General features: G+C 53.6%; 1 protein-coding gene across 4 annotated transcripts in view; it reads left to right on the top strand.

The window, feature by feature from the left end:
* MYO1B (myosin IB) overlaps window positions 1-16,308 on the top strand; it is a 137,345-nt gene that overhangs the window by 56,464 nt on the left and 64,573 nt on the right. For all 4 annotated transcript variants that reach the window (XM_070421720.1, XM_070421719.1, XM_070421721.1 and 1 more), the window contains exon 4: window positions 11,330-11,424. In XM_070421720.1, coding sequence (XP_070277821.1) covers window positions 11,330-11,424 — 95 coding nt within the window. The remainder of the gene's footprint in view (window positions 1-11,329; window positions 11,425-16,308) is intronic.

Consider the following 16,308-nt stretch of genomic DNA (forward strand, 5'->3'; position numbering starts at 1 on the left):
ACCCACTGAGTAATGGGTTGGGCTGTCATCATTTTATGAAAATTGAGGAAGCAAACCACGACTGACTTCAATAGCTGGCTCCGTCCAGTCTGAGGGGATGTGGGCCGTCAGTCATCACAAACAGAAGGCTCTCCAGACCGGAACCAGTTTGTGATGGTGATGTGGCAGCGGTGGAGAGTGTAGGGGTGATCCCAGTCTTTGGGCTTGGGGACGTTCTTGCAGAAATGGGTATTTCCTCCATCAGTAGGTATTGAAAGCACACATATTTGCAGAGAGTAGTCGTGTGTGTGTGTGTGCGTGCATGTGTGTGTGTGTGTGTGTGTGTGTGTGTGTGTGTGTGTTCTTTCTTTAAAACCGAAAGCAGTATGTTTAGGAGCCATAGGATATTTTGAGGAATTGGGATTCCGTATTTGAAGGATTGTTTAAACAAATTGCAGAGAAGTTTTCCTTCTGTAAGTGCTCACAGTTCTGAAGCCAACTGGGGAACGTGGCCTTGTTCCCAGCGTCTGTGCCTTCTCTCCTGTCGCCAAGCCTGCCGCTGCCTGTGGGGTGCTCTGCCCAGGGCCATGGGCCTCATGCTAGGGTGGCCCGTGCTGATTGGATTCAGGTCTCAGGGGCCGGAGAGACACGCGGGAGAGGAGCAGGTCGCTCCTGCAGTTCTTCCTGGAGCCTCCTAACCAGTTGCAGGGACAGCGATGGAACGAGGAGTCGCTGACGAGTTGGTTCATTCCTCGAGCAGAAGCCCCGAGTGTCCACCTCCACGGTGCAGGGCTCTCTTTGGGGCAGGACACCAGTGACACGGCACCTCCTTCCAGGGAGGGGTCTCCCATGGGAGGGCAGAAGGGACGGTGCTGGGGACCCCCAGGAGGCGTGGGAGTCGGGGAGCCCTGGACGGCGGAGGCAGCCCCGTTCTCAGCAGGCTGCGGCCCCAGCCGCCGGAAGGGACTGCTGTCCCTCTGACTTCTCACACCGGGAGCTGCCAGGGCCTCGGGTCCTCGTGCAGGGTGCCGCGTGCCAGCGGCCTTCCCAACGCGGGAGAGTGAGAGTCAAGGCGATGGTCTGCCTTCGTCTGCACATAGGGTCTGAGACCAGCAGGAGGGAGGGGGCTGCGTCCTGAGAAGTAACCCAGGGAGGACTTTCAGCCGGAGGGTGTGGGATCGATTCCCACTTCCTCTTAACTTCCTCCTTGGAGGATTTTAAATCCGTCCAGCTCAGTCTTCATAAACACACGCCTGTGCATGTACATACGCATGTCTGATGGCATCTGTTTGGATTCCCCCTGTACTCGGTTGTTTAGAAATAGTTGGTAAGTGAACGTAGACTTTGAAAACGCTGTATTTTTTCACCTTCTTGTGTGAACGGTAGATGACGGTGTCAGGGTCCGTGCCACACATTACTCCGTGCAGATCCTGGGTCAGGCTCGGAGGAGGCGAGTCATGTTCCCGCTCTCCAGGGGGAGCACCTGGAGGCGAAGTCTTTGAGAAATCGAAGCGCAGGTTTTACAGGCCTACTGGCAAGGGGCTCCTGGGACAAGGGGAGTCGTCGAGGGCTTTTTAGAAGAAGGTATGTGCAGGGGACAGTGGGGGCCTGGGCAGGGAGGGAGCCAGGGGTGATGGACAGCCCTGGGGGGCCTGGCTGGTCTGTGGCCTGTCGCACACAGCTGTAGGGGTTGCATCTGTGTGCGTAGCTGGCCGGATGTTGACCTCGCAGTGTAACCAGAAACCAGTTTGGATTTACATAAAGGAAGTTGTTAAGTTCAAGATTTTGGTTGAAGATAGAAGCTTGTCTCTTGGCACTTGGCTCTCCAGGGCCCAGTCTGTGCGTGCAGAGAGCCTTGGGGCGTATCTCCCCCCCCCCCCCCCCCCCCAAGGTCTCCTGGCCTCCCTGCCCCTCCAGGAGGGTGGTGCTGGCTTCCGGGACTTTCTTCTCAGCTGCTCAGAGTTTGGTCCTTAAGGATCCAGGCTTTGTCGGATGACCTGCCCCTGCAGGCATGTGGTGGGTGATACGTGCTGGCTGCCTGCTCGCGGATCAGAAAGTTTCTCTCAAACATGTACGCGCTCTGTGCATGTGACAGTGTCCACACGGTCCGTTTGCCGACGTGGACATGGCTTAGCACACTTGAAAGCAGATGTTTAATGCTCCGTATCTGGGTTCCTCTGGATCTGTGCTTTCTGTGCGACGGACAGTCTGAGAGCTGTTCCCACCCCCTCGTTAGTGTCCGGGCACTTTCTGTGCCCACATTCAATCTAGCGGCAGCAGTAGCTCAGGGTGTTGCTGTCAGTCCCCATACAACCCCGCACCCCTCACCCCCCGCGTCCTGGCAGCTCCTGGCGGAGCCGGCAGCTTGTGCGGAGGGAGTGACCGCCCGCATTGCAGGCGGAGCATTCGGGCAGCCAGCCTGCGGCCCGGCGGAGGGTATTTTTGGTTTACCCGTGCTTATGTGGCCACTTTGAAGCCATTTTTAAAGGCAGACATTTTCGCATTTAAAAAAGGAAACATAAAAATAGTCACCAGATTCTGTGCAGACAGACCCGCTGGCATCCTGAGCTTCCTTATCTTCTGTTGAAGCCCTTTCCCCGGGGTGGGGATCAGGGCTGGGGTCAGGGAGGGAGGAGGAGGAGGGAGAACCTTCTGGAAGACGGGCAGATAAGGGGTGGCCGTCCTTTCTGGACCCCACGGGGTGCTGTCCGGGACGGCTGTCCGTCACCCAGGCCTGAGCCTGCCCGTGCTCGTAGGGGGCTTCTACTCGATGGTCTTAAGTGCGGTCCTCTGGTCTCCTCCTTTCGGTCACAGAGTTTCTTTGTAAAATGAAGACATTTGTTTTCTGTTTGGAAATCCAGAGGCCAGGTTTCTGCATGTTGTCTATGTCCTGAATTTGCAAACTTTATCTGAATGGGTGCTTCTTAAACTCTGGAGTGTGGCGGGGGCGGGGAGGGGGCTCTGGGCCATGTTGGGATCAAGTCCTTCAGGCCCTGCCTGCCGGGAACCCCGCGGATGTGCCCCTGACACTTCCCTGGTGCCGCGCAGGAGCACGCAGTCTCCTTAAAACCCGGGCACTCCGAGAAGCGTGGTTTTGAAACCCGGGCACTCCGAGAAGCGTGGTTTTGGAGAGCAGGGGTGATGCAAACTTGCTTTGAGTTTTTCAGATGTGGGGGAAGCACTTTATTCTGGGAGCACATCACAGCAAAGGTTAAACCTGGCTGCAATGAGAAGAGGGTTAGGAACGGAGAGTCATGGTGTTGACACGACAGATTTTGACGCTGTGTCCAGGCGGCTTGTGAAAGTTGCTCGGCCACAGACAACTGCTTTCCCATTGACGGGCGCTCAGGCCAGAAATGAGGAGAAAAAGCTCATTACCTAGTTAGTCAATTATTTCTCTAGACCAGCGGTTCTCAACCTGTGGGTCTCGACCCCTTTGGCGGTCCAACGACCCTTTCACAGGGGTCGCCTAAGACCATCCTGCATATCAGATATTTACATGACGATTCATCACAGTAGCAACATTACAGTGATGAAGTAGCAACGAAAATAATTTTATGGTTGGGGGTCACCACAACATGAGGAGCTGTATTTAAAGGGCCAGAAGGTTGAGAACCACTGCTCTAGACTGACAAGAAAACTGACTATGAAATTAATTGAAATAGCTAGGTTGCCCCCCCAGAATAAGCAGTCCTGGTGGGAATTTGCTTTTGATTGTGGTTACTGTGAGCAGAAAGGGTTGTTCTTGTGGACTGTGACGCTGTGGGATTGTTTCTGAGTCGGGTAATAAAAGGCGATTGTTGGTGTTTCTTTTGTGAACAGAGACGCTAAAAATACTTCACGGGCTCATGGAATTTGCATTAAGAGCCTGATTGTCTCTCTGCCCTTTCTCCCAGATCAGGTGTGTTTTGCTCCTTCCTGGACGGGGACGGGGAAATAACACCATTTCCTTCTGGCCTTTGTGTCCTCTGGCCTCCTCCTGGCCCGGGCCTCGGTTCGGAAGCTGCAGCCTCCCTGACTGGCCCCTCTGAGGAACAGCCATGCTTCCCTTTCCTGGGTGTCCTTAGGGGTTGCTGGTGGGTTCACTATCTCCTCACTCTCCCTTCACTGGGGGGAACTCAGGATCTTTCCTGTTAGATTTTAAGCTTCCAGAGGAGAGAGTCTCTGACTCCTCATCCTCAAAACCCAGGGGAGTACACGCCTCTGACTCCTGGGCGCCCGCCTGGTGGATGCTCTCCTCCAGCCTCCCCCTGCTGCTCCCGGTTCATGAGCAGGAGCGGAATTCCAGGCAGCGGAGCCATCCACCCTCCATGCACCTGTGAGGTCAGACCCTGCAGCAGCAGCAGACAGAGTGGATCCGCCTCCGGCGTTTGCCTGCACGCCAGGCCCTGAGCAGGATGCTGCTGCTCCCGAGGGCTCCCCTGCGGCTCCGCGCTCAGGGCACTGATTCAGAAGGAAGTTCTCAGCCACGCAAGGCAGTGCCCTGCATCCAGGGAGCCGCTTCCAGGCCCGGGAGGCAGATGTTTCCTCCTTACGATCCTATCTCCAGCCCCGTCTTTTCCTTCCTGGCGCACGGCAGCCTCTGGAGCCCCTTATCTGTTTCCTGAGGCCTGTCTCCAGTACCTGGCTTTTGCCGCCCACCTTTGAAGAGGCCCCCTTGGCCAGCCGTCTCCCTGTCAGTCTCCAGTCCAGGGTGTTGACTGGGCCCCGGGTGGGGCTGATGGAGGAACTCCATTAGGGTTTTGATAATGACCAGGCCCACGGGGTTGGGAGGATTTGGGAATGTGGGTGAGCTCTAAATAAAATTCCTAAAGTCTTGAAAGAAGACAACGACCCCTTCAGAGCTCGTGGCTGCTTGTTGTGGATTATCATCCACAGCGAGCACGTGGCTTGTTGAAATCAAGAGCTTCGCGTGTCAGTTCCGATACTGTAAGTACAAGAAGTTCTTGGCTAGTCACACAGGATTCCTGTGGTTCCTTAAAACAGTGTAACGCCCGTGAGCCATTGTAAATGAACCACCCAGAGGTGGGGTTTTTGTCCTCTCAGTGGTTATATTTGACGGTCAAGATGAAAAAATATCTTTGAGTCATGTCATAAGAGACCCGGTGTATACACTGAGGTTGATTCAGACAGTCTATGAACGTTCGCAGAAATACCATGGAGTCCGTTTTTAGTAAACCAATCTAATTTTAAGCCTTTGTGTCTTTCTGACGTGCACTATTTTAAAACCCGGCTTTTGAGCTTTATTTGATGTTTTACTATTGTCATCAAAACACAGATGTCACCTTAAAATGATTAATCTCAGACGAGATGATTTCTGTTTTGCAGGCAATAGAAAACAAACCTTTTCAATTATGTAGCCAAAAAAAACCCAATGCAGCTAGTTAGGTTTGGGATAACAGAATGTCTATGAACTCAGGAAATTTGGTGTGGATAAAATATTCTTGGAAGAAGGGGTGCAGCTCATTGTGAAGATAGTTAAGCCTCACCTGCCCTCGGCTATAAGTGATGCCATGACGTGGGATGGCGTCCTTCTTATGTTGACCTGGCAACGAGGGACTTTAGATGCATCAAAAGAAAAGCACAATGCATGTTTTTTTGAAACCAGTTGTTTTCGTCTGGAATATCCTTTTCTGCCTTATTTCCTTTCAGCCTGTTCATGTCTTTCTATTTTAAGAGTGACTCCTGCAGGCAGCATTTAATTGGGTTTTACTTTTGTATCCATTCAACATTCTCTGCCCTGTAATTGGAGTATTTTGTCCATCAGCATTTAATGTAATTATCGATGTGGTTGGATTTAGGTCGGCCATTTAATAGTTTATTTTCTGTTTGTCTCCTCTGTGTCGGTTCCTCTTTTTCCTGCCTTCTTTTGAATTATTTGATTTATTATTTTTTAGAATTTTACCATCTTTTAGTATGTAAAATATAGAAACTTTGCCGTTTAGGTCTGTTCACCACCTCGCTTTCCCCAGTTCTGTTCTATATGTTTGTTTTCATGTTCTTTCCTTTTTACTTCATCGTGTACATTTTGACCATTGCAATTTATTTTGAAGGGAGACTCACCCCTGTTTTTTATCTTCTCTTGTTCCAGGGCTTGGGTTGTTAGGAATGCTTACAATGTTGTGGCCCTGAGGAGATAACTGTATAGTTGTAAAGATATTAATTTTACCATATTTATATTGGCATAGGACATGAATGCAATAAACCTTTCCAGGATAAAAAGTTACAGTTATCTGTAATAAATAACTGTAACGATTTTTTTTTTGAAGTTTTCCTTTAAGATGTGATAGGGTGAAGGAATGTTTGGTGGGAGGCATAACACTAATTTATCAAGGTGACATTTCTCAAGTGGGTGAACGTTTTTTGCATTTTGAATATGAGATAATGATAAAGAAAGAGATAGCTACAACCAGTGGACACAGACACTGGGGCGGTGGGGGCTTGCCTGGGGTGGGAATGCCTGGGGGTGGGGGTCAGTTGGGGAAAAAGGAGACTTATGTAAAACTTTAGACAATAAAAAATTAAATTAAAAAAGATATAGCTACAATAATATTTACAAGGAAGGTCAACATCTGCTTTTCCTTAAAAACAAATAAGAAAGCAAGCAAACAAAACCCCTCAAGGTTACCATGCAAAACACGCCACTCGTAATTTCTCCTTTTCCTTCTCTTCCATGTCCTCCTTCTCCGACCGGGTTCAATATGAAGTTAGAAATCGGTGGAGCACTTGGATGGTTAGAAAGTTTAAAAAACACACAACACTTCTTTTGTTTTGTTACTTAGCTTTGGAAACCCCCGGATTTTAGGGCTGCCCCCGGGCTGGGAAGGAAAGACGTAGTGGAGATCGGTAGGTGTCAGTCGTGGATGAGAGAGGAGGGTTTAATTCCAAGCAGCGATCCCGGGTGTGATGTGAGAGGCGTGCTCTAGGGTGCAAGGCGGAGGGAAAGGGGATACGCTCCCATGTTGAGAGCTCTCGAAGGAAAAGCGTGAAATAGAAAGCTACAGGCGGTTACCTAAGTCCAGGAGGGATGCCTGGGACACACATGTTCTGCCCGCCTCTCCGGCTGGCGGAGGTGACCAACGGCAGGCCCTCGGGAGGCCAGCCGCTCCTCCTCGGGGAGGGCCAGGGACTGAGCGGCTGGGCCGGGCCGGGCCGGGCTCCGGAACGGGCGTGGTACCTGGTGCGCTGTGTGGTGAGAGCATCGTGCTTTGCAGTCAGTGAGATGAACTTAGGAAGGACATGGCCGGGCGGGCGGCGGGCGCCAGGCTTGGGGAGGGGCAGCCCTGCCATTGCCCTGAGGGCCAGGAAGGCAGAGCCGCCCTGAGATGAACATTCCGGACAGAAGCAAGAGGGCGGAGGAGCGTGGGCAGCAGCTGGATGGTTTGGAACAGGCCAACCCCCTCCGCCCGGGCAGCCTACACCGCACCGCTCCGACCTCAGAGCGACAGGTTGCTGGTGGCAGTGACCGTGGGTTGGGCACCTGTGGCTCCCGGGGAGCCGCCTGAGCTGAGCTGGAAGGAGCATGTCCCAGGTCGGCCTGCCTGTCTCTGTCCTTGGCGCTCAGCGAGGGACAGAACACGCGGGTAAACCCTGCTCCGACGTGGCGAGCTAGGACCCTGCGTGCCCCTTACGCCATTGTCACCGTGTGATAATACACCGCTCATTTGTGTGTGTGGTGGATAACAATGCTGATGTGTTCCAGAATAATGGGAAGCATATGGGTCGCAACTGTTTTGAAGTAAAAATGTCTGTAAAGTTTATTTAGGCTCCTCAATTGCAGGGCCGGCGGGAGGCGGGTGTGTGGGTTCAGCGTGTGGTTACGTGGTGGCATGGTGCTGGGCCGGGCCGATGCTGCCAGAGAGAAGGGACAGGATGGGGACGGGGCCTGTGTCTTCAGGGCCCACCCTTGGGCCTCCCTCACCCTTCCTTCCCTCCCTCCCTCCCTCCCTCCCTCCTTTCCTTCCTTCCTCCTCACCTGAGGATATTTTTCCATTGATTTTTAGGGCGAGTGGAAGGGAGGGAGAGACAGAGAGAAACATCTAGGTAAGAGAGACACATCAATCGGTTGCCTCCTACACGCACCCCGACCAGGGCTGGGGGACCTGCAACCGGGTATGTGCCCTTGACCTGAATCGAACCCGGGACCCTTCAGTCCACGGGCCAGCATTCTGTCCACTGAGCCACACCAGCCAGGGCCCTCGGGTCGTTTCTTCAAGCAGTGACGTCAAGGCCAGTGTCCGCACAGACGGGTCGGATGGCATTACCCTGTGCTTGAGAGGGTGTGCCCGCCGGCCAGCCCCGTCTCCCCGGTGCTGGGCACTTTAATTTGGTGAGATTTCCTGGCAGTTTGAAATCAGAGCTCTCTGAGGTCCTGGAAGAAGAGCAGTCCCTTTGAGCCTCTCTCTTAGATTCTAACATACTCTCCGCTTGATGAATTGTGCCCAGTTTTGGGGACAACAGTCAAGTATTTCTGTCTGTGACAGACAAGAAGAAGTAAGAGCTCAAGTTAGGTGTTTGACTTCAAGTCAGCCCATGGCAGGGTCCTGGTGACGTGTGTGTGGGGGGGGGGGGGGGGGGAGTTGGGGGCATGTGTGCACACATACACAGTCATGTGGTTATTCCTTTGGGATCTAGCAATAGTCCCAGGAGCACGGGAAAAGGCCCGAGTTAACCAGCCCATGTGGAGGTGGGCGAGTGCATGGCTGGGAAGTTCACTGAGCGCCCATTGTGACATTGTGCGAGGGGAAGGAGTGGAGGGGAGGGGCTAATTGGACAGTGGGCGGGCCTTCATTCCCTGTGAAGGTCACAGGACGGGCTTTCCTGATTACTGCTCCTGGTGGAGCTCACGCCACACCCCGCAGGGGCTTCGGCAGCACATGGGGGAACCCACTCATTCCTTCGTTAATGCCTTGGTCCTGGCGATGCCTATTTTCCAGTCCTGATAGAAAGCGGGCCTGTTCCCCGAGGAGCGTGTACCTGGGAGGGGATCCGAGGGGCGTGTAACTGATCACAACACGCAACGATTGCGGACCTGTTTTCAGGGCTGTACCCCTTTAAAGCACGTTCACTGCATCATCGCAGCTCACGGATGTGGTCTGTTTCCCACTTGCACACGGATCAGCCCAAGTTCAGCCGGATGACTGCCTGGAGGCGGTGCCGGGCGCCAGCGTGGTAGGTACCGTGTCACTGCGCTCAGGGAGTGGCCGCCCGGCGGGGGAGAATGGGCATCGGGTCCCTCTCGGCCTCCGTCGAGGCATTTTCTCCAAGGAGGCGAACACGGCCTTCCCAGGGCTGTTGAAGGACGAAATCTGCTCCCGGCACATCGAAGTGCCCAGTGAATTGTCGGTACCAACGGCTCCACTCACTCTCGTTTGAAGGAAAGCCCCAGGGCTGGGTGGCCAGGCCACATGGTCCCGTCCGAACGTAAACCCTCCCTGCGTCCGGGCTTCTCCTGCCTCCAGCGCTCTCCGCGGGCACCCGTGGCCCGGCGCCACCCGCATGCAGAGGGGCCCGCCCGGGCCGAGAGCAGGGCCAGTGCTGGCTCCGCTGGTCCCACGCAGTGTGGCCTCACGTTTGGCCTCAGGTGCGTCATCTGTAAAGGGGTCAGTAATGGTTTATTCATAGTGGTTTCGCTGTGATTTTTAAACGATGACACGGGAAGGGCTTGGGGGCCGTGCTGGATGGTCACGGCTGCTGTTTTAGCTCTGCCGGCTCCGTCCGGTGGCCACGCCCTCCTGCCTGCTGCCTGCTGCCCTCCGTGGCCCCCTCACCTCCGCTTCTCTTTCCGCTCAGCCCTTCATCTCCGCACTCTCTGTCCCTGACTCAGGGCCCTTCTTCCGGCCTTGATCCCCCGAGTTGCCTTCTAGCAACTTGCAGCTGCTCTGAAGTCCGCCTTGGTTTCTACCTAAAAGCCTTTGCCCTGCTAATGCTCCTCCAGGCCTGGCTCTCCCGGGCCCCACTGGTTCTGCAGCGTTTCCTCCGTGATCCTCAGCTTTGTGCTGACTTACTGGTGCCCTGTCCGTCTGTCTGTCTGCCCCCCCCTTTCCTGAGAATTCAGAAAGAAGGGCCGAGCCTTCATTCCCTTCATATCCCAGCCCTTCCTGACCCAGGCAGGCTCGGGCGGACTCGCTGAGGAGTTAAGTGCAAGAGTTGTCCCTAAGTAAGTGCATGTTGTCAACATGGCGCTCCGTTAAGCTGGAGGGAGCGAAGGGCGTCCTGTTGGTGAATTTTGAGGAGGGGGGGTGGACAGGAGGCCTGGCTGCCTGCCTTTCTCGACAGGCAGCCTTGGCCGTCCTCGGGGCTGGAGTTGGAGGAGACCCGAGGCAGAGCCGTGGCCCCGTTCGCCTGGGGGACCGTGCCGCTCCGTCACTGGTGAAGGCGGGGGGCCGGATGTGGCTCAGTGCTGGTGATATCAGCTACTTGGTATTTGCGGCCATTTTCCTCACGTTGGAACGCATTTCTCCCTCATTCTTCTGGAACTCCAGTGGACCGCCCTGAAAGTCCCCGCCGTGTCCGGCAGTGCACGTGCCATGTGACGTTTCCCTCCTGGGTCCCCTGAGTCCCCCGGACGCGAGTAAACGGAGCCATAAACAGAGCGTGTGCGCTGCATAAAGCGTAGCGTTGGAGACAACACATCAGCGCCAGTTTGGTTCACTGGGAATGCACGGGGAAAGGTAACAAGGGCCACGCAGGGTGGATGTTACGGATTAACTTTAAGACTCGGCAGGAAATGGAGTGGGAGGCCTCAGTGTTCTAGCTGAAGCACATCAACGGGCCTTGAAGGGGCCGTGGGTACATGTGATGACCACGTGATAGTGAGCTGCGTCCTAAGGTTACATGTGGTTACATGTGATGACCACGTGATAGTGAGCTGTGTCCTAAGGTTACATGTGATGACCACGTGATGGTGAGCTGCATCCTAAGGTTACATGTGATGACATGTGATGACCACGTGATGGTGAGCTGTGTCCTGTGGTTACATGTGGTTACATGTGATGACCACGTGATGGTGAGCTGCATCCTAAGGTCACATATGATGACACGTGATGACCACGTGATGGTGAGCTGACCCTAAGGTTGCATATGATGACATGTGATGACCACGTGATGGTGAGCTGTGTCCTAAGGTTGCATATGATGACGTGATGACCACGTGATGGTGAGCTGCATCCTAAGGTTACATGTGATGACATGTGATGACCACGTGATGGTGAGCTGCATCCTAAGGTTACATGTGATGACATGTGATGACCACGTGATGGTGAGCTGCATCCTAAGGTTACATGTGATGACATGTGATGACCACGTGATGGTGAGCTGACCCTAAGGCCTTGTTTCCATCGCCCTGCAGCTTTGCCCTGTCGGACGAAGCCTACCGGTCCCTGCGAGATCAAGACAAGGACCAGTGCATTCTCATCACCGGGGAGAGCGGAGCCGGGAAGACAGGTAAGACCCCGGGCCAGCCTCCCCGCTCCACTGGATGGCGAGTGCCGCCAGGATTGGCAGAATGAGCACAGCCAAGAGCACGGTGTGGTCAGCATGAGGCTGTGCTGGGCCGCCGCTCGCTGGGCCGCCAGGCGCCTGTGCCGCGGGCTCCGGGGCTCCGGGCTGCTTGCCTGAGGGAGGCCGGGGCCTCGGGGCTCCAGCGCAGCTCCTCCCTGCGGGGAGGGAGGGGAGGCCAGGGGAGGCTGCCTTCCTCGGAAGCCCACAGAACTGAGATCTTTGTCTGTAGCTTTAGATGGGCTGTCTATATCAGTGATGGCGAACTATGACACGCGAACTCATTTTTTTGGTTGACTTTTCTTTGTTAAATGGCATTTAAATATATAAAATAAATATCAAAAATATAAGTCTTTGTTTTACTGTGGTTGCAAAGATCAAAAAATTTCTATATGTGACCCGGCACCAGAGTTAAGTTAGGGTTTTTCAAAATGCTGACACGCAGAGCTCAAAAGGTTCGCCATCACTGATCTATATTTTTAGTGCGATGATCAAGATTATGTGCAAAATGCTGTGGAACCAGATAGGAACCTCTCTGTATTTTTTGGAGGGATTGTGCCGTTTCCCCTTGTGCTTGTAAGAAAAGCAATTAGTATGACTGATGGCTGGAGTGGGAGGTGATTCTGCCTGGGGCCCGGTGACCGGGAGAGGGTTGGGAGAGCTGCATTGGAGAGCACACTCTGCAGGCTCCCCCTGCTGCCGCCGTGTCTCCTCCGCGGAACTGAGGGTCCAGGAAGGAGGAGGGTGGTGAGGGAGATGGTGGCTGCCTGCCTGTTCCATCTTGAACATGCTCTCCTTTAAAATATAGTCGGCAGACGACGGTGTGTTAGTTTCAGGTGTACGTCCTAGTGATTCTGCCTGTATGAACCTCACCATGTGACCACCCCGACATGGCGTCACCGCGGTCACCGCGCAGAGCTGTGCCATTACTGACTGCATCCCACTGCTGGATAGCACACCCTGTGGCTTCTGTACTGCGTGTTCTTGTGTTATAGCCGAGGCTGGTCATTGGTCATTCCTGCTGGTTTGCAAAGTGGGGTTTAAATGTTTCTACTTTCTTGGCTGTTTCGTTGTCAGATTAATAACCTTGATTTCCACCTGCCCAGCGCTGCTCAGTGGTTGAGTGCCCACCTGTGAATCACGAGGTCAGGGCACATGCCCGGGTGGCAGACTCCATCCCCAGTAGGAGGCGTGCAGGAGGCAGCCTACCAATGGTTTCTCTCTCATCACTGATGTTTCTCTCTCTCCCCCCTCCCTTCCTCTCTGAAATCAATAAAAATGATAATAACACAAGAATAAACGGTTGCACCCCCTCACAAGTGTACACCTACGTTTGCCCCGCCCTGTGCTTTCTGAGGGTCTGATTGTACCCATTTGTCCCTGAGTGAGTCAGCAGATGTGGGCTGTGGCCACTGGTTTGGATGCATTTCGGCAGTTCCTCGTCTCAGGAACATATGCGCCAAGAAGACAGCATAGCCACTAATTGGCCACGTCAGCGACCTCCTCCTTCTGGGAAAGTCAGACCATTTGCTTCCCCGGGGAGGGAGGGCCCCTCTCCTGTTGGCTCCGGATCTGCCTGATGGAAAGACTGAGGGGTGGCTGGGACCAGTTCAGAGGGTTGGCATTCATTCTTTTCTTTTTTTGGTTCCTCTTTTGTTTTGTTCATCCTCACTGGAGGATATTTTTTTCATTGATTCTTAGAGGCAGGGGAGAGGAGAGAGAGAGAAACATTGATGTGAGAGAGCCACATCAATTGGTTGCTTCCCACTTGTGCCCCCACTGGGGTGAGGAACCTGCAACCGGGGTATGTGCCCTTGACCGGAATCGAACCCCCTGCCCTTGGGTTCGTGGGCCGACATTTATCGAGGGCCCCGGATGTGCTAGCACTTTGCCTATCATACCTCTTTTCAAGAAGAATCGTTACTAATAGCTTAACCCTTTGCGGTCCAATTTTATTTTTGGAATTCAAACAATCTGGTCCAAATTAGTTGACGTGATTGAATGTTGAACCGGTTTGCAGTGTCGACCTCAGCCTCGACATTGGACCTGCTCCTAGCACCTGGTCTGTCCAGTCAGCCTCGACGTTGGACCGAAAAGGGTTAAAGCACCACGCGGTAGCAGAGGGCTTACTTTATAAGAAGTGACTGTTCCACTGGGTTGTGAGCCCCCCGTGGTAGCTGATGCTGTCATTGGTCTTCAGTGCTGGAGACACGCGTACCTGCAGGGTATGTGCTGGGACACGCAGGGAGACATGTGGGTGCGTGGCGTTCTTTGGGCCCTGTTTATGTCAGTATTGCTGTGCTGAATAAAACATTCATTATGGTCGGGCCGGCGTGGCGCAGTGGTCGAGCATCGACCTAGGAACCAGGAGGACACAGTTCGATTCCTGGTCAGGGCGCAGGCTCAGGTTGCGGGCTCGATTCCCCAGTAGGGGGTGTGCAGGAGGCAGCCGATCCATGATTCTCCTGCATCATGGATGTGTCCATAATAGTGCCCAAGTAGCTCTAGGCAGTGCGCTCACAGTTTTCTGCTGTGGATGCAAAGCGTTTGCAGAACACGACTTAAGCACCGATGGTGGCGGGGAGGCGGGACATGCGGGAGCCATCACCACGCGACTCCGAGGACATCAGAAGAAATCTGTGAGCCTGGGAAGACGATCCTGACGTAGGAAAACACTGTTCATTATGTGGTTCCCAACTTTACAGTTGCATCAGCTCCTAAGCACTCCCCAGCCATCTGCTGACGGAGTTAGGGGGCCCGCCTGCCTCGCTCAGGAAGGCCGTTAGTTCGGAACCCCACGAGCTGTCTGCGTGCCACCTGCCGGGGCCCTCTGCCTGTCGGTGACCGGGACGTCACCGGCTCACTGCGGCCGCAGCACCACGCGTGTTCGTGACGGCGCACCTCGCCGGGAGAGCGGAGCGGACGCAGGGCCAGGGTGTGCCGAGCTGCGTTTTGTTTCTTCCCCACGTGAGAAAGGCCCCTCGGACCCGCGTGTTTTATGTGGATCACCAGAGAGTCCGTGGGCCAACTCTCCGAAGCAAGGCCCCTCCTGTGGAGTGGCAGTTCAGTGAAAACCCGGCCCGTCGCGACCGCCTTGGCGTAGAGGCTGCGCTTCTCGTGGGGGGACCGTGCTCTGTACCCGAACAGCCCAGCGGCGGCTGCCTGCAGTCGGTGTGGAGCACGTCCTGGGTCACGCTGCCGCCCTGAGGCCTCGGGACTGTGAGGGGTTCTTCCCAGCTGCAGCGTCCAGTCTCATTGCACACAGACAGGCTCGCTGGTTCAGCAATCTCATTCTTTTTTTTTTTTAATCTTTATTGTTGGAAGCATTACAGATGCCCCCCTTCCTCCCCCACTGACCCCTCCTAGCCCGCCCCGTCCCCCGCCCCAGGCCTTCACCACCGTATTATTTGCATACAAGGTCTTCGGTTGATCGATTTCCACCCACCCTCCCCTGCCTTCCCTCTGAGATCCCTCGGTCTATTCCATGCTTCCACGCCTCTGGATCCACTCCGTTCAGCAGTTTATTTTGTTCATTAGATTCCACATACGAGTGAGATCATGTGATGCTTGTCTTTCTGACTCAGCAGCCTCATTCTTTAGGAAACTGGGCCACCCGCCCTTGGCAAGCGTGGTCCCTAGAAAGCTTTCGACATCTTAGCCGAGGAGGGAGGGAGGGATACAAGTAGATACACGTGTCAGGATGTGCGTGTGCGGAGATGAGTGGTTCTCTCTACACACTCTCCGACCTGCATCATACAAGTCTTACGTGATCTGTGTGTGCCCTGTATGTTCCACGGGTCTATGAGTGCAGACACGGACACCGGTTAACTCCCAGATAAATCCATCAGCCGCTCGGTGAAGAGAACTCAGAAGAAGCCTTGCTTATATTCACATCGTTCGTTTGTTGTTCTGTTTGGACTTCGTGATTGAGTGCCTGTGGGGCTTCTTCACGAACGAGCATAGGTTTTGATATCTTAGCGGTGAGATTCCCATCCTTTTGTCCTCACGGCGCAAATGACTTTCATCGAAATATTCCTCTTCCATTTCTTGTTCACCCGTTGCTATTCCACAAGGCTTTCTTTCATAAAAATATTACACAATTATATGATTAGGTAATCCTATATAATAAAAGCCTAATATGCAAATCCACCAAACGGCTGAACAACCAGTCGCCATGACGTGCACTGACCACCAGGGGGGCAGACACTCAACACAGAAACTGCCCCCAGCTCGCAGGCCCCAGGCCAGCCAAGGCGGGTGCTAGCAGGGCTCGCCCCCCCGCCCCATTGCTCCGCCGGTTGCCCCACAGATTGGCCCTGATCACTGGCTAGGGCTAGGAACCCTACCCATGCACAAATTTTGTGCACCAGGCCTCTAGTAATTACATAATAACATATATTATTCACAGCCTAGAACGAGGTACCAGAGAATTCAGAGTTACATTAGTTATAATTCTTGCCTTATCAGGAATTTAAAATCCCCAGAACCATAAACCATCACTATCACCCCTTTCAGCTCCTTGTAGAAATGAGTTCTGATCTACATACTCTGCTCTAGTGGCATTTCTTACAAGACATTTGTCTATTAGTGCAGTTTATTCGGTTAAACCCTAGAGATTCTACCACTTTTCAGTTAGAAGAGATTTTGACTTCAAAGACTTCATCTTTTGTCTGCCTGATTGTTGATGAATTTTAGGATTCAAGTTATATTCAAACATAAAGGTACGTATGTGAAGTATCTATCAGTTAGAGAAATGACGGACTAAGAATTGATTCTGAGCAATACTATTTCATCTAGCCAACCCCTTCCCCTTGCCTTTTACAGTACAGC

Source organism: Myotis yumanensis, unplaced genomic scaffold (genome assembly GCF_028538775.1).
Source record: "Myotis yumanensis isolate MYYU_CA2020_CCGP unplaced genomic scaffold, mMyoYum1.0.hap1 SCAF_8, whole genome shotgun sequence".
NCBI lineage: Eukaryota > Metazoa > Chordata > Mammalia > Chiroptera > Vespertilionidae > Myotis > Myotis yumanensis.